At 36.1% G+C, this 24113-nt stretch overlaps 1 protein-coding gene across 5 annotated transcripts in view; it reads right to left on the bottom strand.

Annotated features, from left to right (window-relative positions):
• NELL2 (neural EGFL like 2) overlaps window positions 1–24113 on the bottom strand; it is a 406132-nt gene that overhangs the window by 179628 nt on the left and 202391 nt on the right. For all 5 annotated transcript variants that reach the window (XM_057299468.1, XM_034935992.2, XM_003825751.6 and 2 more), the window contains 2 exons: window positions 22523–22625; window positions 14961–15089 (listed from right to left, as the gene is read on the bottom strand). In XM_057299468.1, coding sequence (XP_057155451.1) covers window positions 14961–15089; window positions 22523–22625 — 232 coding nt within the window. The remainder of the gene's footprint in view (window positions 1–14960; window positions 15090–22522; window positions 22626–24113) is intronic.

Genomic DNA, 24113 nt, shown 5'->3' with positions numbered 1-24113 from the left:
TACTTTTCAGTATCCACACAACTGACTAGTAAAAGAGTAACAATTATAAATACTTGTTTAACATTGGTGGCTAGTAAATGTTTCCATCACACTACGAAGAAATGCAAAGGTAAGCAATCTGTTAAGAATAGTGGGCCAAACAAAACTCAAAGTCATACCAGAAATTCAATAATATTACAGGCTATGGATACAAATTTTCCTGGCTGCTAATAAATCTGAGGTTGCCCTTCAAAGTCTGCCCAATTACTTCTGAGTGCACTTGGTGTTCCTATAAGTTCAGGAATAAATCAACACTTACATACGGCCACTCCCCTCTACCCTGCCCCTGGCCATCCTCTGGGCCTTTTCCATGTACTCTGAGTCTCTGCCAAAGCTAGTACATATTTCTATGTCCCTATTGTCCCTTTGAAAGGAGATCTCGTCCACAAAGCTATTATATAAAATGCTTTAGCTACTACAAAGCATCTCCAGTCTTCAGAAGCATATTCAGAAAGACTCAAAAATGAAAAAATAAAAGTTTTTATACCTAGTTTTGTTTTGTTCTTTAGCCCATAGTTTCTTCAGTAGCCTTGTTTCTGTACTAAATGTAAGAGATTTTCCTCTTCCCCATCGTCATATTATATCTCTCTCACCATAGAGTGTTGAAACCAACCCACAGGGCCAGGCAGCCCTTATGTCCCCATACATAAATTTCTCTTCACCCTTGGCATAAGCCCTCAAGAGAATCAAATAGTAACAATAGATACTTGGGGTGGCAGTCATACTCACATACAACCATGCTCCTTTTCTTTACTTAGTTTAAACCAATTATTCTCAACTGAGAGCAATTTTGCTCTTCAGAGTAAATTTGGCAATGTCTACAAACATTTTTGGTTGTCACAGCTAGGAATGTGGGCTGGCACAGGTGTACTACTGGCATCTAGTGGGTAGAGATCAGGGATGCTGCTAAACATCCTACAATGCACAGAACAGCCCCACAGACCAAAGAATTATCTAGTACAAAATGTCAACAGTGTGAGGTTGAGAAACCCTGGTTAAAACAAAAAACACTCTGATACACAGGAATATATGATCGGAGATCAAATAATTCATCTTTCTAGGCAGGAACACATAAACTAAAGACTCAAAAATAATTTTTAAAAATCCATCCTTAGAAAGACATCAATGTAAAACTAGCCTAAAAATAGTCCTTCTCCCACTTTAATGTGCATAAGAATTGCCTGGGAAGCTTGTAAAAATTTAAGACCCAACCCTGACCTACTCAAGCAATATTAAGGTTGTGTCCAGGAATGTGCATTTTTCATAAGATCCTCAGGTGGTTTTGATGCAGCCTGAAACACATTCTAAGATACAATGTTAGAAAACCAAATTTTATACTGATGAAAATAAGCTGAGAACATAAACACTAAAATTCCTCTCCAGTTGAGCATATAGCTGAAAAGAATTAGATAGCCACTAAATTATTAAGATGATAAATTAATAAACTCTACACCAAAAACCTGCTCTCTTCAAATTTTGTATGCACAGAAATCACCTGGAGATCTTGTTAACATGCAGGTTCTGATTCAGAAGGACTGAGATAAAGTATAAGATTCTGCATTTTTAACAAGCTCCTAGATGGTGGCCCATGTTGCTGGTCTTTGGATCACATGTTGGACCTCAAACACTGAGGTCTTGAAAAAAAAAACTGCCAAAGGAGTATAAAAACAGGATTACTTATTTTTAACAAAGCACAAAAACATCAATCACAATTCTCATTTCCTCCTGCATCTGGAAAATGGGCAGAGATTTTAGAATGTCACCTCTGCTAGTAAGTCAACTCCATGAAGGCAGCGGTTTAGTAGGAGGGTTTTGCTCATGACTATATGACCAACACCCATTATATGCATGGTACATAGTGTGTGCTTAACAAATACTGTGAATAAATGAATGCTGAATAAAGAGTCTCTATATTATTTCTGATGATAGAAGCCAATCAAAAATCAAATTCCCAAGAAGAACCTATAGATCCACCTCAGAAAAAAGTGCTTGTTCCTAGTGCTATTTAACATACAGCTATATCACTAATTGATGACTTAATTTATTATTTCTTCCCTATATAGTATCCAAAGCAATCATGATCTCTAATAGACTTAATTATGAATATTTTATAGGTAAGTCATTAAGTTGAGGGGGGAAAAATCAGCTGACCATGAAAGTCATACAACTATGGGGAGCTGTTTAAAAAGAAGAATACAGGCATACCTTGTTTTATTGCAGTTCACTTCAACTGCCTTTTACAGATAATGTGCTTTTTATGAACTGAAGGTTTGTGACAACCCTACATTGACCAAGTCTGCCAGCACCATTTTTCCAACAGCAGGTGCTTGTTTCATGTCTCCATGTCACGTTCTGGAAATTCCCATAATATTTCAAAAATTTTCATTACTATTACATCTGTTGGGGTTATCTGTGAATAATGATCTTGATTTTACTATTCGAATTCTCCTAAGGCACTAAGAACAGTGCCCATACAAGATGGCAAACTTAATCGATAACTGTGTGTGTTCTGACGGCTCTACTGACTGGCCATTCCCATCTCGCCCCCTTTCCTCAGTCCACGCTATTCCCTGGGATACAACGATATTGAAATTAGGCCAATTAATAAGTGTTCAAGTGAGAAGAGTTGCACGTCTCTTGTTGTAAATCAAAACGGAGAAATGATGAAGCTTAGTGAGGAAGGCATGTTGAAAGTCAATACAGGCCGAAAGTTAGGCCTCTGGAGCCAGTTAGCCAAGTTGTAAATGCAAAGGAAGGAATATAAAAGTGTTACTCCACAGAACACATGAATTATAGAAAGTGAAATGGTCTTATTGATGACATGGAGAAAGTATGAGTGGTACGGATGGAAGATAAAATCAACCACAACATTCCCTTGAGCCAAAGCCTAATCAAGAGCAAGGCCTGAACCCTCTTCAATTCTAGAAGGCTGAGAGAGGTGATGAAGCTGCAGAAGAAAAGTTTAAAGCTAGCAGAAGTTGGCTCATTATGTTTAAGGAAAGAAGCCATCTCTATAGCAGAAAAGAGGAAGGTGAACCAGCAAGCGCTGATGTACAAACTGCAGCAAGTTATTCAGAAGATCCCGCTAAGACCATTGGCCAAGTTAGCTACACTAAACAACAGGTTTTCAATCAAGACAAAATGACCTTCTATTAGAAGAAAATGCCATATAGAACTTTTACAGCTAGAGAGAGAGAAGTCAATGCTGGCTTCATAGTTTCCAAGGAGAGGTTGACTCTCTTGTTAGGGGCTAACGCAGTTGTGGTGACGTTAAGTTGAAGCCATTGTTCATTGACCATTTCAAAAACCCTAGGGCCCTTAAGAATTATGCTAAAACTATTCTGCCTATGCTCTATAAATGGAACAATGAAGCCTAGATGACAGCCGCACATCTGTTTATACCACGTTTTACTAAAGATTTAAAGTCCACTGTTCAGAATAAAGAAGTATTCCTTTCAAATTATTGTGGCCCATTGACAATGTACCTAGTCACCCAAGAGCTCTGATGGCAACGCACTAGGAGATTAATATTTTCATGGCTGCTAACACTACATCCATTCTACAGCTCATGAATCAAGGAGTCATTTAGACTTTCTAGTCTTATTACTTAAGAAATATATTTCTTAAGACTATAGCTGCCATAGATAGTGATTTCTCTCATGAATCTGGGCAAAGTAAGTTGAAAACCTTCTGGGGAAGATTCACCATTCTAGATGACAGTAAGAAAATTTGTGATTCATTGGAAGAGGTCAAGATAACTACACTAACAGGAGTTTGGAATAAGTTGATTCCAGCCCTCACAGATGACTTTGAGTGGTTCAAGACTTCAGTAGAGGGAGTAGCTGCAGATATAGTGGAAATAGTAAGAGTACTAGAATTAGAAATGAAGCCTGAAGATGTGACTGAATTGCTGCAATCTCATGTTAAAATTTGAGCAGATGAGAAATTGTTTCTTATGAATAAGCAAAGAAAGTAGTTTCTTGAGATGAAATCTACTCCTGGTAAAGATGCTATGAGCATTGTTGAAATGACAACCAAGAATTTAGAATATCACAAAAATTTAGTTGATAAAGCAGCAGCAGGGTTTAAGAGAACTGATTACAATTTTGAAAAAAGTTCTACTGTAGATAAGATGCTATCAAATAGCATTGCATGCTACAGAGAAATCTCTCATGAAAGGAAGAGTCAGTTGACAAATTTCATCGTTATCTTATTTTAAGAAATTTCCACAGCCATCCTAACCTTCAGCAACTATCTCCTTGATCAGTCAGCAGCCATCAACATCGAGGCAAGACCCTCCATCAGCAAAAATATTATTATGACTCTCTGAAGGCTCGGATGATTGTTAGCATTTTTTGCAGTAAAATATGTTTAAATTAAGATACATACATTTTTAAAGACATAATGACATTGCACACTTAGACTACAGTAGAGTGTAAATATAACTTTTATATGCACTGGGAGACAAAACAGTCTATATGACTTGCTTTATTGCAATATTAGCTTTATTGCAGTGGTCTGGAAACAATCCAGCAATATCTCCAAGGTATGCCTGTATATGGATAGCATTGATTGTGTCTTCAATTAGCTTTGTATGAGAAACCACGCCTAAGAAGAAATTTAGAACGGTTTCATCTTTATCAGGTTTGATTTATAAATTTCAAAATCCTCTCCTATCAAAGGAGACCTTTGCTTCAAATTTTAAAATGTCCTTTTCTCTTATTTGAATGTCTTAATGGTGTTCAAGTTTAGAAATGAATGGAAATTGTTTTGAGTCTGAGAAAGCTGAAGCACAATAGAAAGTAAATGACGAATGAGCCCAGATGAATAGCTAATGCAAGTTCAAATTTAGCTATGTCACTTAGTAGGGATTTTCAGAACTTCCATAACAAAATTCTTTAATTGAAGAAGGAATGATTCTCATGAAAAAATAAATCCATTATTTCCTCAGTATTGTAAATATGTTACACAGATGTTCCTCAAAGCCTAAAAATAATGTTTCCATATATCATATTAATCCTGAAAGCTGTTTTATGTAGCAACTTTTCCACTTGATTGAATGGATAGATGAAGCCATTAAAAGGTCAAGTCATGACATTTGGAAACATCAGAAATACTTTTGCTCTTCTCTCTCTTTCTCTCTTTTAAATTTTACCTGTGATGGTTAATTTTATGTGACAACTTGACTAGGCCAGGTGGTAACCAGACATTTGGTAAAGCATTATTCTGGGTGTGTTTGTGAGGGTGTTTCTGGATGAAATTAACATTAGAATCTGTAGACTGAGTAAAGCAGATTATCCCTCCCTAACGTGGGCAGGCCTCATACAATCAATTGAAGACTTGAATAGAACAAAAAGACTGAGTAAGAGGGAAATTTCATCTGCCTGAGTCCTTGAATTAGAACGTTGGTCTTCTCCTAACCTCGGACTGGAACTTATATCATTGAGTCTCCAAATCTCGGGCCTTTGGACTCAGACTGAAACTATGCCACTGGCTCTCCTGAGTCTCCAGCTTACCCACTCCAGATTTTGAGACCTGACAACCTCCATAATCATGTGAGCCAATTCCTTATAATAATAAATCTCACATATGTATATAATATACAACACACATACAAACACACACACACACACACACACATCCTGTTTGTTCTGTTTTTCTGGAGAACCCTGACTAATACAGTATCCTTAGACTTTTTTTTTTTAATTTAAGAAATTCTACCATAATATATACCACAGAGAGTGCATCATTAATGACAGTTTTGAAAGTGACAGTGTCTGCTCAAGTTCCCTAATTAATCCCATAGAGCTCAGTTCTCTAGGTTATTTCTCCTAGCTGTTAGCAAGCCTCCCATTAGATCCAGCAGGGACTTGTGTGCTGGTTTGCAATCAGAGAATTGAGTTCATTCTGTAGCTTTCCCTTCATATCTCTTGGAGCAACTTTGTGAGGCTATCGCTCATCTTACTCTTAAAGGAATCCTTTCAGATTTCCTCTATATCTCACAGTTAATCATATGCAAATATGGTTATGTCAGGAATTCATCACTAAACAAGTTAGTTGTGAGATGGTAAGCAGCTGAAAAAAAGAGAAGAAAGGAGACCAAAGGGGTAAAAGGAAAAAAGGAAGGAAGGAAGAAAGGAAGGAAGGAAGAGAGGGAGGAAGGGAGGGAGGGGCAGAGGAAAAGAGGGGGAGGGAGGGAAGAGGAGGGAGAGAGGAAGGAAGAAAAGAAGGAAGGAAAGAGGGGAGGGAGGGAGGAAAGGAGAGAGGGAGGGAAAGAAGGAGAAAATGCTGGAGCAAAGGAGATTGGTTACATGATTTCTCTAATGGCAATGAGCTGCTTTCTGGATGAAATACAGAATCAGAGTGAGACTCCGTCTCAAAAAAAAAGAAGAAGCAGCAGCATTCAATTTTTAAAGTAGTTAACTATGATTAAAAATGCCTTTCTAAAGAAAAATCTTATGCTACTCTTTCTTATAAAAATAACTAGATTCAATAATTAGTCTGGGCATACTGGCTCATGCCTGTGATCCTAGCACTTAAGAAGGCTGAGTGGGATGGTCACTTGAGCCCAGGAGTTTGAGACCATCCTAGGCAACAAAGCAAGACCCCATCTCTACCAAAAGTAAAATCATTAGCCGGGCATAATGGCACAGTGAGACCCTGCCTCTAAAAAATTAAAGTGGTAAAGAGAAAAAGTCCACAGAATTTGAAGACAGATGACATGAATTTGAACCCCGAATTTACTGTTTGCTGCCTGGGTAAACGATTTTGAAGGAGTCAAAATAGATTACAATAAAGCTTTCATCATCACAGGACTGTTGGAGGAAATAAGATCATATATATGATCAGCCTAGGCAACACAGTGAAACCATGTCTCTCCAAAAAAATTTAAAAATAAAAAAATAAAAATAAATTAGCCAGGCATGGTGGTGCATGCCTGTAGGCCCAGCTCTTGGGAGGCTGAGGTGGGGGGATTGCTTGAGCGCAAGAGGCTGAGGCTGCAGTGAGGCATGATTGCACCACTGCACTCCAGCCTAGGCAACAGAGTGAGACCCTGCCTCAAAAACAAACAGAAACCCATGATAAGTGAAAAGCATTTTAAATGCCTCCAAAGAACCATAGTTTTGCTCACATTATTTTGTACATAGGCTAGAATTCCCTGAAATGCAGAACAAGAAAGAGGGTAGAAGAGGCATCATTGGCCAAAAGATAGCATTACAAAGACAGGAATGAGGTGGGAGAAATCAGTGTTTTTATTGATATAAACGATGAAGTTTAAAAAACAGATACTTGAACTAGATGTCTAAGATGTCTAAATACAAAAACTTATTAGTTAATGTTTGAGGATTCCAACTCTGGCACATCACATGTGCTTAGTAAACAAATGTTTACTAAGATTCCCATCTTCAGAGTCAACTGGTATTTATTACGCACCTTAGACATACCAGATATTTCATGTTGAAGTGAGTTGCTTTGCAAATTTTAGGTAGAATTCAAATCTTAGGGGAAAAAATGAGTGTTCTGTAAAAGCAATTGTGAAGATGGGGAAACTTCTAATAGTTGAGGTCCTTTTAATGTGTATGTTATTTATCAGTGCACATACAATTTAATAAATAATGAATGTTATGAATGAACAAATTCCTTTTCTTGCACTATTCAGAATAATTTTTAAAGCCCAATAGAAATCAATTTAAAACTGAATCCCTTTTTAGCTACAAGAGTCAGTACCATGATTAGATTTTCTTATATATAATATAAACACAACTCAATAAACTCAGTGCTTGCCCTGAGTCATTCTTTAGTGATGAGTCAGCCTAATGGTGCCCATCAGTTCAGCATATCTAAGCATTTCAAACTATCAGTAAACAAATCTTTCTTAGGCTCTACATTGCCTCTATTTTAGAAGTTTGTGAGAATTCAAGGAAAATAAACAGGCTGTGATTACTAGGCACTTATAGTTGAGGGAAGTATACACAGATACATATATTGAATTCTGAATGAATAAATAACACGTCTGAATTAATAACACAGTATATAATAAAGTACAGTAAGGCCTCCTCGCTTAACATAGGTAGGCTCTTGGAAATGGCAACTTTAAATGAAATGGCATATAACGAATGTAACCAACTTTAACATAGGCTAATAATAGTTGTAAATAAGGGTTAAGTTCTTTCAGCATATTTCTGGTCACAGAAACATCACCAAACTTCTAATTAAAGACCAAAACACTTCTAATATTAAACATGGAAATAAACGTGAGCTATACATACATTTAAGAACCACTAATAAAAACAAGTAAGATAATTATTTACCCACTTATTTCAGTTCAGGGTTGGTGATGGCTGGAGCCTGACCGGGCAGCCCAGGGGACAAGGCAGGAACCAGCCCTGACCAGGATGTCATTCCATCATAACACCACTCACACACACCCACAGTCACTCACACTGGGGCCATTTGGATACGCCAATGAGTCTACCATACACAGCTTTGGGGTGTGGAGGAAACTGGAGTATCCAGGGAAAATCCATACAGACATGGGGAAAATGTGCAAACTCCACACAGACTGTGGCCCCAGTCAGGAATATATATATTTTTTCTCATCAACATTATAATGAAACAACATTAAATGAAATGACGTTATTTGAGGATGTGTTGTATACTCCAGCTGAACTGGATATAAGCCAATATAAAGTGCTAATCGTTCAGTCAGATAAGATAAAAAGAGAACATGAGAAAGTAATTATATGCACACAATAAATTCATCAGGAAATCTTCACAGAGAAGATAAAAATCAAGCAGAGTCTGTAAGAATGATTAAATCATGGACTGTTAAGCCAAAAAGCTAAAGGCATGTCTGCCAGATTGTATTAGTTTTCTAGGACTGCCATAATAAAGTACCACAAACTGGGTGTCTTGCACAACAGAAACTTATTGTCTCACAGTTTTGGAGGCTAGAAGTCCAAACTCAAGGTGTTGACAGGATTGGTTCCTTCTGAGGGGTGTGAAGTACAACTTGTTCCATGCTCCTCACCTAGCTGCTGGTGCTTTGCTAGTGATTTTGGTTTTCCTTGGCTTATAGTCACATCATCCTGATCTCTGTCTTCATGTTCACATGATAACTTCATGTTCACATAGTGTAATTTCCCTATGTGTCTGTATCCAAATTTCTCCTTTTTATAATGAAAGTGATCATACTGGAATAGGGTCTCACCCTCCTCCAGCATGATTTTATCTCATCTTAACACATTAAATCTGCAACGTCCCTATTTCCAAATAAGGTAACATTCTCATATGCTCATGGTTAAAATGAGAATGTAAATGTGAGGTGGGGTGTGAGGGTAACATAATTCAATTCATAACTCAGATGAATCATTATCAGCAAAAGAAATGATTATGGTAGGTGACCTGCTCAGGGCTAACGGATAAATAGCTACATGTGACCAGGTGACATACAGCCCTGGAAGCTGGACAAAGAAGTTCAGACTTGATGTGGTGAGCAAGAAGAAGGCACTGTGAACACTCAAGTAGAATAAATGATGTTTTATGAATGTTAATCTGGAGAGTGGGTCCTGGTTGGTTAGGAGTAGGAAGAGACAAAGGAGGCAGAATGTCTAAACAGGTGACATGAAGTGAAAAATGACACCTGGAGGCAGGAATCAGAATGAAAGAGATTGAATGAATCCAAGAGAAACTAGGCTATCAGTAAGAAATTACGTACTTGGAGGTGGGCTCAGACTATACTAAATGATTTCCCATATTCTTGTTAATTTGAAGAAATGTCTCACAAACTTACTTTAAAATTCATTAATAAGGCATCAATTACCAATTTTTATAATTATTTGTGACATGCAATCATATAAATGACTCACTTATGCAGGACTCTTCCTGTTCTTGGTATAATGTCAAAGGCTTAGATAGGAAAAATGCCACTGGTTTTAACAAGTTTGGAAATCACAAAAAACTTCTTCATTGTAATGCGCTATTGGACTGACACAGCTGTCATCCCCAGCAACTATTATGCACTGAAGAAAGAAACTTACAAAATGACTCCAGAAGCCACCATCTAAAATAGAATGCCAAGATAGCTCTAACATAATACTGAATAGTGGAATGTGAGGATAGAAGATATAGTCAAAACATCAAAAGATCCCATAATTTTCAGTGTCAAGTGAAGACATGTAGCAAAAAACCAGTCTGAAAAACAGGATGTCCAACATAATTTTTGACAACTTTTATATCTTATATGTAGTGACAAAATACCAGATGAGAGGTAAAATATTTAAAAATGTAGTAAGAAATCTATAGGAGGTGAGATGGATGGATGGCGATGAATATATAATTTTTTAAAGAGAAATGTGGTAAGCATGCAGTTAACAAAACACTAAAGTAGGCCAATATACTTCCAGACATTCTAGATCCCTTATAGGAAAAGCTAGACAAGCCATGCTGTTATAAAATCCTAATATTATACTATGTTTATAAATATCTGAGGTGTTGCAAAACTCACTGAAGAACAAGAAGTAATCATCTGCCTGGCTGAGATACTGGGGCAAGGAGAAAGGTTACAGAAGTTAAATGAGAAAAAGTGGGTCGGGCAGAAGAATCCCTTCTTTAGCTTCAGGTCCCTTAAGCTACTTTCTTTTTCCATCCCTTTGTAGGCAAACACCTAGAAGAACTCTCTCTCCTTTCTTCAGGTTCATTTTTTTCCCTTAGACAATATTCAATGTACTCCAAACTGGCTTGTATCACCAACTTTGTACCAAAATCACTATTGCTCCTCAATGTCATCTGTGAGGTTCAACGCAAAGGACATCTTTCAGTCTTCATTTTTCTTGATCTCTCAGACACATCCTACTTTCTTCTTAAAATTCTCTCTTCTCTTGGCTTCTGTGACACCACCTGCTCTTCTCTTTCCTCCTAGGTTTCAGCCTTCATTTTTCTTGATCTCTCAGACACATCCTACTTTCTTCTTAAAATTCTCTCTTCTCTTGGCTTCTGTGACACCACCTGCTCTTCTCTTTCCTCCTACGTTTCAGCCATGACTTTGCTATCGCCATCACCAAATAATCTTTTCTATAAAATGCTCAAATGTTGCTCAAAACTCTCTAGACAATCCCTTCCGTCTCCTCAACTAACATTTAGATGCCAAAGAATTCCAAATTTTCTGTCTAACTTAAACTTCCCTTAATGCCAAATTGAAGTATATTCAACTAGTTACTCACCTTAGATGTCCCATAGGCACTCCAAACCCATCATGATTTTCTCACTCAATCTGTTCCCTAAGTGAGCAGCACCAACATCTGCCTATTTATTAGTCCAGAAAACTGGGAATCAACCTCTAAACCTCTCTCCTCATCATCTACTACCACCAGTTAATCAAGACTGGCTGGTTTTACCTCACAAATGCTCTTAGATGCATCCACATCTCCACTTACATTTTTAAGACAAGCCCTCACTGGCTTTCGTCCATTGGTTTCCCTGCATCCAGCCTTTCTCCTGTTCATCCTACAGCTGGAGTGATATGTTTAAAACACAAGTGTGATCACGAAACTTCTCAGCTTAAAATCTTTAATTAGCTGTCCCTTGTTCTTAACATGAAACTCTTAATCTTTAGTGTGACCTTCAAGATCCTGCTTCTCATCATCAGTCTCACTGGGCACCTCTCCTGTGCTCTCTGCTACTGGCCTTCCTTTGGTTCTTAAAAAGTCCTTCTTTCTACCTGAAGGCCCTTAGATATGCTGATTTACCCATGTAAGAAATTCTCTTCTTTTCTACTCTTCCTTCTATGATTCCCTGACTTTTACTTACCCTTCAGATTCCAGAATAAAACTCTTCTTGTTCAAGCAAAATTTTCCCTAACCCCACCACCCAGATCATATGCCCTATTAACCTATTTCTCTTTTAGAATAGTTGCCACATTTGCAATGAAATGTTCTTTGGTGTAATGAAATGGCATGTTAATTATCTTTCTCGCCTGACAGAATATTAGTCATGTATATCTAATTTACTGCTTTATCCTTATCTCTAACCTTGCACAAAGTAAGTACTCAATAAATATTTATCAAATGAGTGAATGAACTCCAGTAGTTACCAGTGTTATGATAACCATCATCAGGAAAACTATTAGTAAAAATCAATAGTCTCAATTACAGTCATATCATTAAGCAACCCCACAGATTTAGTAAATAAAATTGTATGTTATTTGCAAACAACGGCTTGCTTATTTTTATGTATAATCACAAGTGTAATTTATTTAAGGACCAAATATATACCATGCAAAATTGCATTAAAAATGTTTAAAAAGGTGTTCCTTCTAAGAAGTCAAAACATCCTCAAAGTTAGCAACCATGCCATAATCAAAAGGAAAGCCATATTTGATAAGAATTATTCAAATCCTGAATAATATTGTTATTTGGAATAAATAACAAAAGATATATTAGAAGTCCTTATATATAAAAAAATTCAAGATATCTTGAATTTGATGATATCAATATGTTCAACAAATTTTTCCATCAGTTTCTTATGTTTTGAAGATTATATATTTAAATGACAATTAGTATAAAGTTGTAAAACATCTGTCATTGTATAGTGCATTCAAGATGAAAACAGCTGCCAACCTGTGCCACAGATTTTATCCAGAACACTTCCAGATAAAAACTGAGTGACTTGGTCTTTATGATTAGGCCAATTTTCAGTAAGTTGCATTAAACAAGTAAGGTAATCTAAATCTCTGGCCCCTTTCCTTAACTTCTTTCCTATCTCAATGCCATCCATGTGTTGCTCAGATTCCAAATCTTGGCTCCTTTTGATCAATTCTACACCACAATAAACTAACTGCAAGTATTTTTGGCTCTACTTTCAAAACGTACTATGAATATACCTTACTCCTCTTCACTTCCTATAACTTTCCTTATCCAGGCCATCAACATCTTTACCTGGACTACTGCAATAGCCTTCCAACTCATCTCCAATTTCCACAGCTCCCCACCACTCCCAACACAATAGTTCATCTATCACACTGGAGCCAGAACTATCCTTTTCAATACAAGGCTGAGCATATCACTCTCCTCCTTGATGCAACTCTGAAATCCTTGCAAACTTTCCTACATTACCTGGCCCCTGCCTAATTCTCCAACAGGATTTCCTTCTTTTGTCCGCTCCACTACGTTTTCCTTCATTTTGTTCCTAGAGCATTCTAAGCTCATTCCCACTTAGAGCCTTTCCACTTTTTATTCTTCTGGTTGAAGTGTTCTATCCAAGATTATTACATGGCTGTTTCCTTTCTTATCATCAAGTCTCAGGTTACCACCACTCTCCCCTCACTCCCTGTCCCAGAGGTTGACCACTCTGAATAAATCCCCAGCCAATCTCTAGCACATCATCCTGTTTCATTTTCTTCCTATTAATTTTTACTACCCGAAATTGTCTTCTCTAGTTCTATAGTCACCCACTAATTCTGTCTTAGCTCCCAGAATGTAAAGCTCCTGAGCACGGGAAATTCTTAAGTCTTGTCCATCATTTACTCCACTTTACACCAAGCCTAGAAAAGTGTTCAGGATGCAGTAGGTGCTTACTAAATATTTATTACATGATCGAATATACTTAGTAGCATCAAAAGCAGCTCAAAATTTTTAAAAAAGCAATAATCATATAAGTAAAATTCAAAACAAAGTATCACATGAATTTGTATCATGTAGTTTCATGTTATACATATAAACTACCAGAGGGGCTTGTTACATGTTAGAAATCTCAAATATTATAATCAAAATACATTAGTTTCCTAAGAAAGTTTACCTCTATGTTATGTAAGGGTAAAAATCCATTTTTATGAAAAATCTTTTAAGATGAGGAATTTTAAATAAATCTGCATTATGAATGGGGAAGGGAAGCCATATTTCTTTTCTTCTGCAAAACTGGAATGATCCCTTTAGGACTGAATCAGTAGCATTTAAAGAAATATTTTAATCCAAAGGTCAATTTAAAAAATGAATAAGGATTTTTAAGAAAAAGAAAAAACTATTTAAAGCTAAGGGAAACAACAGAAGTTGGTTTCCCAAGAGCCAACAAATCATCCTGCAGCTAAACAGAAGCTGTGTGTTTATACCTGAGGTTTTCCATCTCCACAGATCTATGACATATGCTTTTCATGTGGAGTGGGTAAGTTTAGAACTCTCCAAAACTTTCTCTGAATGTCCAAACACCTCTAAATCAATGTTCTTATTTGTAGAACTCATTAGCTAGTTACACAATTAACAGGAATGATTCAAATCCATACCTCAGGGAAATCATAAATTACCACATCTCATGGACTTTGTCAGGAAGAGTCAAAGCCAGAGCATTTGCAAATGCCAAGAGTCCACTCACTGTATGTGGACAGTTTCCATGAGAGAATAAACTATCTTGGATATTCGTTAAGATTTTTAAAAATTAACTAGAAAATGATTTACTCCACTGGAGCTATTTACTAAATACTACAGAGCATGAATACAACCACTTAGATTACTTATAGTAGCAAACAGAAATAGCAGTAGGCACTTTGTCTTCCTGTTAAGTGATTGCCTTTGTTACACAACACTGTCTGGAAAAATCTGACTACGATTCTAACTGCAAGCCACAGTAATCATGTCAATATGTGAGCTATCTGAATATCTAATTATGAAAAAAAAGAGGGCAATTTCACAGTGGAAGAATTGTTCTAATTCAAGAAACCAGCCATATTAACTTATTAGTGTGACATATAGCAGATAGCTGAAAAACTTTAATTTGAAAGATAATTATTTTTAGCTGATTAATATGCTTCAAATTAAATTCACTGCTTTTAATGGGCCCATCAACTTGACAACCTGGGAAATTAATAAATTTTGCATGCAGTAATCCTAGAAAATTTATACAGCTGAGCTACACATCATTACAAGGATTACCTTCACAGTAGGCATTATCCTCTCGAAGAGCCCTAAAACCATCTCGACAGCTACAAACAGCCCTGTCATTCAGATTTCTGCAGACGGAATTCTCCATGCAGTTACGCCTTTCAGAACAAAAGTCATAACCTACAGAAAAAAAAAGAAATTTATTAAGGTAAATGAAACTATGACAATGCAAATTTTTCCTACTTAATATTTTCTTTAATTTTGAAGCTATGACTCCCTAAATAATTTTTTAATTAGTATCTTCATCAACATTTACAGAAGAATCACATGCTATGAGTACCAAAAACTTCTTCTTTATGTTTAACTCAATTAATTTCTATTTCAAGTTAACTCCATTTCTTTTGTGGTTTTTGACTTTATAAATGCTATCTAGTCCCTAATATTCTAATTATAATCCTCCATATACCTGAAAAAAAGAAATATTATTAGGGTACAAAATGAAGATTTATAATATAGAAGATAACACAATGAGAAGGTAATCTGGTAACTGGAGGTTCAACATTTTCAATACCTGTGGGTAAAACAAACCTAGCCAGATGAAATGTACCTATTGTGTATTTAAGAAATTAGACAGCTTAGCATCCAAAAAAAAAAAACCTTTCTAAATGTGTTAAAGATGAATATTAAATCACTTTAATCTAATTTTCTCTAGAAATCTGCAAGGCAAAGTATGCTCACTCTAAAGAGGAAGAAAATTTTTAGGAATTATAGAGATTTCACAGATCTCAGAGTCTTTATAAGAGAAAAGAAAAATGGAACATTTTATAAATAGTGACAGCAATCATGTGCAATTTCTCAAGATCTCTTTTTGTAGCCTGAACCCCTTGTTCAAAGATCATCTAAGATGCTAAAATGAAATCTTCAAAACTGGAATCTATATTTAATGGAAATTACATAATTATATATAATTCAACCAGTTTTAAATTACTTGATGTATGCTATCTATCTAGGTTTGCACTTTCTAATGGATTACTATTTTAGCCCATGTAAAGAAAGAAGGTGGCTGGGCATGGTGGCTCACATCTGTAATCCCAGCACTTTGGGAGGCTGAAGCAGACGGATCACTTGAGATCAGGAGTTGGAGGCCAGCCTGGCCAACATGGTGAAACCCCGTCTGTACTAAAAATACAAAAATTAGCTGGGCATGGTGGCAGGTGCCTGTAATCCCAGTTACTCTGGAGGCTGAGGCAGGAAAATTGCTTCAACCCGGGAGGCGGAGGTTGCAGTGAGCCAAGATCGCGCCGCTGCACTCCGGCCTGGGCAAAAGAGTAAGACTCCATCAAAAAAAAAAAAAAAGGACTAAAAAAGTATATTTCATGTATCTTAGAATAATCTGATCAACCTATAAGCAAGAAAAGACTTTTACTTGTGAAAATCATATAGATGGAAGTACTACATTGGTTCATCTTATCTGTAATCAAATTGGTGTTCATTCGATTAGAATTCCAGAGTTAAAACATACTCCCTATTAATGCAACTATGATGTATAGTAAAATATTATTGGTACAACTTAATAACCCTTAAGAAGAGTAATGTTCCAAAAATGTAATAATACCATTAAAAAAGAATAGAAAAATAATCAAATGACTCAGTGATTTCTACAAAAATAAAATAAAATCGAACATAGGTTTATTAAGTCCAGAAAAATATAGTCAATAACAGCATTTAAAATACTTGGCAACGTAGCTCCTTTTGACAAGAGTCTTCACAATCTAAATTGTCATCATTAAGGCTGTACATTTAAAAGTAAAATTCTTAAGAAGAGCAAAAGTTAAAAATGCTTTCTCCTAGGATCTTTTTATTTCCTTCTTCTTTAAATAGCTAAATTCAGATGATATTTCTTCAAATGTATTCCGCTGTCTTTTTATAATGCCTGAGGGAGAACAATTTCAGCTAAAAAGTCATCTTCACTATCTATCCCAATAGCTCAGCACAACATCAAACTAACTAAAAAGGCTTCAAAAACCACTTTATATTTATTCTATATTAAAACAAAGTTACTAAAAAATAGCCTACTCCTTAAGATACACAGAGAATTAAGAAACAACGCTCTAACACAGTGCTAAATTTCTGCATAATTTTGCCTGTACTGTTTCAAACAACTTTCAGAGGACTGTGACTAAGAACGGATACCATTTCTGATACACCTTTTTTTCAAAACCTTCCTTCAACTTTTCACTTGGTTGAATTTTCTCCTCTCCCATCTTGGACTCTGCCCAGTATTATCTATGCCATATGTGATATGCCACCTCTATTATCATCCATTTTCAGTTCTGTTTCAGTAATGGTGAGACCTCTCATCTCAGCATTAAACGTCTTGCACACATACACTATGTAGAGTTTAATTGCTGCAAGAATTTTCTCACTGTAAGATAACAGTGTGATCCAACTTTCACTGTTTTAGGTAAAAATTAGGAAGTGCCTTGCTTTTTATCAGATGGGTTTTTTTAAACACAAATACTTGAAAAATTAAAATTTCCGTCATTCGAATTCCAATTCTCTATAAACAATGTCAGCTATTTTGATTCATTCTTCCAACAGATAAGTTGATTGAACCTACTGGTTATTTTGCAAAATGCTAGGGTCAAAAAGCTAACAATTAATGGATGGAAAATTCAGACTTGATTTCAAGTGGGTTGCTTCTGATCTATAGGGAATAGCTTTAAACAAATCAGAGTATGGGTTGGCAACATAATCCTATTATCTTCATAGTTGCATTTCCATTCATATGTGCTTGGCTATTGGAGTTGGCAGGCCTGAGTTTACATCTGATCTCTGCCACTTACTTGCTGTGTAAATTACTAACGGTACATTAATTAACCTTTCTAAGCCTTCAGTTTTTCTCACCAATAAATATTAGTATAACAACTACCTTGTAAAAATGTGAGGTTCCAATGAAATTATCTATGTAAAAGCATAATAATATATTATGCGTTAATAACTAAAGTTATTAGAGCACTACTAAGCTGAAATTAAATATGTTGAGATCCATAAAAGAAAATTCAAATATTTGTTATAGACAGATGGATGAACCAATTATCTAATACAACCTAGCCTTTCTTTGATTTCCTTCTTTAGGTTTTAACTTCAAGGATATTATGTTCTCTAATCCCTTTGCAAGCTTTACAAAGTTACATAAAGTTCTATGTTTTTCTATCAAGTGTAGAACTTTTGGTAAAATATAAACATGCATTCTTATATAACTGGAAAAGAGGGGAGGATGGATACAAAAGATTATGTGTAAGTAAGAACAGTATATATATAATACATAATTATCAAGACAAAGAGAATACAATAATTTTGTGGTGAATATTTATAGGTTTTGCCTAAAGGCATCTATTTCTTGTTTTTGTGGGAAAAAAAGAATAACCTCGTTATCACTCACCCCTACTTTCAGCCCAGATGCTTATAAGAAAATGGACTCTACTCCTCCACAGGATAGAGTCACACCAGCCAATGCAGTCCACTGGCCTGGACACAACAATTTCTTCAGGTCAGGGCATATTATCTACTTCAAGCTAATGAAGACCACTGAAACTCAATTCTGGGGTTTTTATTCAGTGTATGAGAATGCTGAGCTTTTTCTTCCACCTACTTGAATGGCATAATGATATGAGCGTAAGAATGTAGGGGTAGAGCTGAGAACACATCGAGCCTCAAAATAAAGCTATCTCACAGGAGATAAACTGAGAGATGCATCAAGACAAAGGGACGAGATTTGAGAGCAGAATCAAGCTACACCTGAAGCCAATTTATCCTCTGCTTATTGGGCCTACATATTCCATTTTTTTGCCATGAAACTTGAATTGGGTGTTCTATCACTTGTACATGAAAGAATATTAATTTAGGTGTTGTTTGCAAGATAATGGATTATCCTAGTGTTTCCCAAAGTGTATCTCATGTACGTGGATGAACATAAAAAAATACTAATACCAACGGATTTCTTTTAATGTGTATAAGAAATACACAAATCCAGCAAATAATCCTATTATTTCATGGCTACCACCGCTTAGGAATAAAACTAAATCTTTTAAAAGTGAGTCGACTATAGTAGGTATTTAAAAATTAACTATATAATGGTATTAGTAATATATACATAGCACATAGCCAGAATCATGAAGGTGATAATTGAATAATATGGGAAACTATGGGTTATCCAGAAGTTTCCCAGGGAAAGGAGAACTGACACTAACTCAGCCTTCTGTATGTGGATGCCCCTATTGCTTATAATTATGAGTTGAGATGAAGTAAATAATAAATTAAGGAGGGCCATCTAGTCAATAAGTCTTAATGATCTTGCAGGCAGACAAAGTGGTTGCCAAGGAGGAGGAGAAGAACCAGAAGGACTGTGGATATAAAGGTTATCCACATTATTTCTTTATCTTTCTAAATCAGAATCCTCACTGAATCACTGAGTCTCTGTCATGTGGTAATCTGTTATAAGCTTCCTTGAAAGGGCACTCTAATTTGAAAAAAGCGGAAAACTTTTCTGCTACATTTCTTCTGATCTGCTACTACAGAAGATGGCTTGCTACAGGGTACCTAGAACACAGTCTTGGGTGAATTTGATTTAGCGCCTACCGATTTGGAGCCTGACTTCGGTGTGTAGCTTAGTTTCCAACCACTGGCTGAGCCTCTAGTGAAAAAGTCAACACTTCATCTCATGCTCTGCTCTCGGGGAATATTTACTAACTGTTGCCCAACAACTACTCTTTCAGATGTGAACACACCATCTTTAGCACTACACAAATAGGCCTGGAAACAGGAGGCCAATTTTATCACAAATGAATTTGTCACAACATATCTTTAGGAGTTGACTAAAAATTTAAGCCTTGAAAACTTGACTTCTTTTAGTTTGAAAGTTAGAAAATGCCAGGAGAACACGTTTATTTCACATATTTGAATCGGAAATTAATGCAATCTTTATTAAAAATAGCGCTAAATATTTCAAGAAGGGCCAATCTGTCCAATTTCAGTTTGAGGATTATCTAAGCCAGTGGTTCACAATCCTAGCTGTGAAAAATAATTTATCAGGGATTTTTTAAAAATAGTAATGCCAAGGCCCCACTCCTATCAGTTATATCAGAATCTCAGATGGAGGAAGTATTAGTCATGGTATAGTCTATCATTGTATTTTTAAGTATGCTATGTAAACACATTTTTTAACTGTAAAAAATTTAAATATAACACAATTTTACCAGCATTTTCCATTTATTAACCTGCTTTTCATAATATATTAGGACTCTTTTAAAAAGAAATAGATGTAGTTAAGGTTTCTCTTGATATCTTAAAGGCCCTATTTCAGCTTTTTACCCAAATCTTATCCTACCCAACCTTGACTAACTTCTACACTATTCATCTCTGTAATTTCTGTATAGCCCTTGGACACCTGCAGTGTCCATTAAAGATAGCCATTAAAAGTGGTCACAATTTTGCAGCACTCTTATCTATGGTGAGGTCTATTTCCCCTTCTCTTGAATATGGGCTGCCTGTGAGTGCTTTGCCCAATTGTGTATGATAGAAGTGATGTGGTGCCAGTTCCAGACCTAGTATTTGAAGGCCTGAGTCACCATTTAAGAAGTCTGATGATTACCCTGCTGGAGAGACCATAGGAAGAAGTCCTTAGATTACGTAGAGAGGAAGGGAGTGCCAGCTGGCTCAGCCTTCTAACCATCCCTACCCAAGGTAACCAACATGTAGTGAGGCCATCTTGAACCTCTCAGCCAAGCCCGGCTTCCGGCCCTACAGCATTGAATGACCCCAGTTAACACCATGTGGAGCACAAGAATCACCTAGCCAAGCCCTGTCTGAATTCCTGACCCACAATACTATTGCTTTAATCCACTGAGATTTGGAGCAGCAATAGATAGTTTTTTTGCAGCAATAGAGAACTACTAAAAGTGTGGTCCTGCTTGCCATCAGCATTAGCATCACCTAGGAGCTTTTTTATAGAAATTCAGATTCTTAGGCCTGACCCCAGACCTACCGAATCAGAATCTGCATTTTAATAAGATGCCTAAGTTAGTCATATGTATATTTAAGTTTAAGAAACACTGATATGGCCTGCCTATGTTTGGATGCCAAAGACACTCTAGTCAAGCTGCAAACTGGAGGACTAAATCCAAAGAGCATTCTTGATTCATATCAAATTGCACACGTGCTTTGTGTAAGGCACTGACTTAGGCACTGTGAGAGTGAAAACTCTTATGGTCCTTATTATATGTCTATGTGATCATAGTTCTTTTTAGAAGTGTTCTTTATTACGCAGGTTACCCTGAAAGCTCCTCGAAAGGCAGACCATGTCTTAAACCATTTTGTAATTCCTAAAGAGCCTCACATAAAATGAGATTTAAAAACTATTGAGTGGATGGAAAAGTAACTTAAAAACTAAAAACAAAACCAAACTGCACCACCCTGCTAAAAATGGGAGTGGGTGATCTAGGATCTATCAGATCCTATGTCCACTTTTAATAGAGTAAGTTAAAAGAAAACAAAACAGTGTATGTTTCATAATGTATCTTTGTCTTACTTTTTCTATTTAAGCTTTGTTTTGCATCAATATAAAGGTCATTATTCAAACAAGTACTAGTAGCTTATTTGGGGCAGTTTGTTATACAGCACCAATTACATCACTTATAAGTACCAACTACATTCCAGGTATCATACTAAGTACTAAGGATATAGAGATGAACATAAAGACTCAGCCCTGCCCACAAGGTGCACTGTCTAATGTAGAAGATGGATTCATAAGCATATAATTCCCGTATAATACAGGAAGGCACATATAATTTCATGATTGGCAAGGATCTTAAAGAGTTCCATATAATCAATGCTTTAATTTAATACATGAATCTATAATAAGATACCTAGTTTAAAAATCTTTAGTGATGGAAATTCACTGCCTTCTGGGGTGGCCTGTTGCATTTTTGAATAGCACAAATTTTAGTGTTTTCTTATCTTCAACTAATAATCGAAGTCCCTTCTAATTACTAGTTCTAGTTGTATCATATCAGAGGCAACACAGAACAAACAATGTATGTCTGATGGCCTCTCCATTCTCAGTAGTCCAGAAACCTATGGGTGAGAATTGAGAGTAGAATCAAGAAGAAAGGGATTTGAAGTAGTCATAATGAAAAATATTCTAGGTAAGTTATAAAAAGAAGCTGAGGAGAAATGAAAAACAAACAAAACTCACTTGCCAAGAAACAGTAACTGCCAATAAAATAACTAACTCAATATTGTTGTGTAACTTTCTTTAGCAAAGCTGTACTGACTCCAAACCAGCACACAGAGAGAAATTTAGAGATCCAGAGCTTGAGACAGGTTCAAGACAACTTGCAGAAATGCACAGGAGCAGTTCGGTTTTAATTCAGTTCGGTAAATATTTCATGACTACCTACTGTGCTACTCTGTGCCAAATTAGGAGAGCATATAGGGAAATACTATTAGTCTATGGAAATAATTTGCTTATGAGAATTTCTACTTCATGTCAGTTGTACTAGCCTACTATAATAACTCTTGCACGTAAATCTTACTTTTCAAAAAAGTCTTACCTTTACAAACTTTGCAACAGCTGTGAGACAAGGTTATCTGATGAGACTCTGGACAATCCAAAGCTGGACAGCCTGAATTCTCAACAAGTTTCATGGTCTGGTCCTGTTAGACAACAGAAAAGAAGTGCTTCAAATGTTATCATTAGGACTTGTTAAGAAGTTTCCAGATCCAGCATCTGAGAAGACTCTTTTAAGATCAAGAAATTTTTGTCCTGAGGACCTCTGCACAGGTCATGGGCTCACTCCCAAAATGACATTAAATCCCAATTGGAAAGTCTTTAGAATAAGCAAGTCTTTAGAATAGGAATCAGCCACACTGATTCCACCACACTGCAGCCATGTCTATAATTTGCCAAACATCTGGGTAATCCTGGAAAATTTTGCTAGTTTTACAACACATTTTGCAAGCCCAGATGACAATTGTGGCAAAGTTACAGTTTGAATTATATCAACAGCTTTTGGAAAAAAACAGTAAATTAAAATTGAGCTTTCAAAACATTTCAGTTTTCTTATAAAGTTTTATTATAAGGAGATTCTCACAGATGATTCTGGTAAGAAATATTGGATGTCTTCCACAAAACTACAGGGAAAATGAGGGCAGGATTCTTGTCTCTTGTAAATTAATGTCTAGCACATTTTCAGGCACATAATTGGCACTTAAAAAATTTCTTGAATAAATGAATAAATCAATGTAAAATCACTGTAGTTCTTGCAGCCAAAAAGATTAAACACTTCCCAAGGAGAAACCAAAATACAAAATACACTTCTGATAATTGAAGTATTCTTGCCTTAGGAGCAAACATTTGTTTTCTATACTGTCAGTCTCCAATGTCCTAAAAACAAGGATCATTAACTATGTTATATTATGCTAACCAATACATAAGTAATTAAATAACTCTTGGAACTTGCAAGCTTCCATTTTAACTACTGCTCAATAGCTTAGATTTGTAGATTCAATTTCTGCAAGGAATGCTTTCATAGAAGAAGTGCACATTTCAATATCTGCCTTTTCCTGGCTCATTTATGTAAAGGACCTTCTCCAAATCATAAGCTCTTGTCAAGAAGCTTGGCAGGAGGCATGTATACAGTGGAGTCAAATGCTAGTCTTCTTTTGGTTTAGTAGTAATATCAGTTCTGGTAATCTGATTTTCTAAACCACAGTGTTTTTCTGTGTTACTATGAAAGTCACAGACCCCTAGGACAGCTAATATTTTCAAAACGACAAAACTGACAATAAAAGAACAAACAGGGACTAGAATTGACAGCCCAGAAAATGGATGTGTGAGAGAGCTGTCAATTCTGCAACATAGTAAATACAGGAGCTAAGGGCCTTGAAGGGAAAAGAAACTGTGGAAGACCTTAAAGTGAAGAATTTAGTACAAAAGCTTATGATGATCTGATAGAACTGTGCTGTCCAATCAGTAGTCATTAGGTACATGTGGCTCTTTTACACTGTAATTGCAAAGTATGCAAGAGAGTTTGAAGACTTGGTGTAACAAAAGAATGTACAATATTTTATTAATAAATTTAATATTGATTACATGTTGAAATGATGATATTTTGGATATATCGGGGAAAACAGAAAAAAACT

This window comes from Pan paniscus, chromosome 10 (genome assembly GCF_029289425.2).
Source record: "Pan paniscus chromosome 10, NHGRI_mPanPan1-v2.0_pri, whole genome shotgun sequence".
Classification (NCBI taxonomy): domain Eukaryota; kingdom Metazoa; phylum Chordata; class Mammalia; order Primates; family Hominidae; genus Pan; species Pan paniscus.
This window is presented reverse-complemented; position numbering and strand designations above follow the sequence as displayed.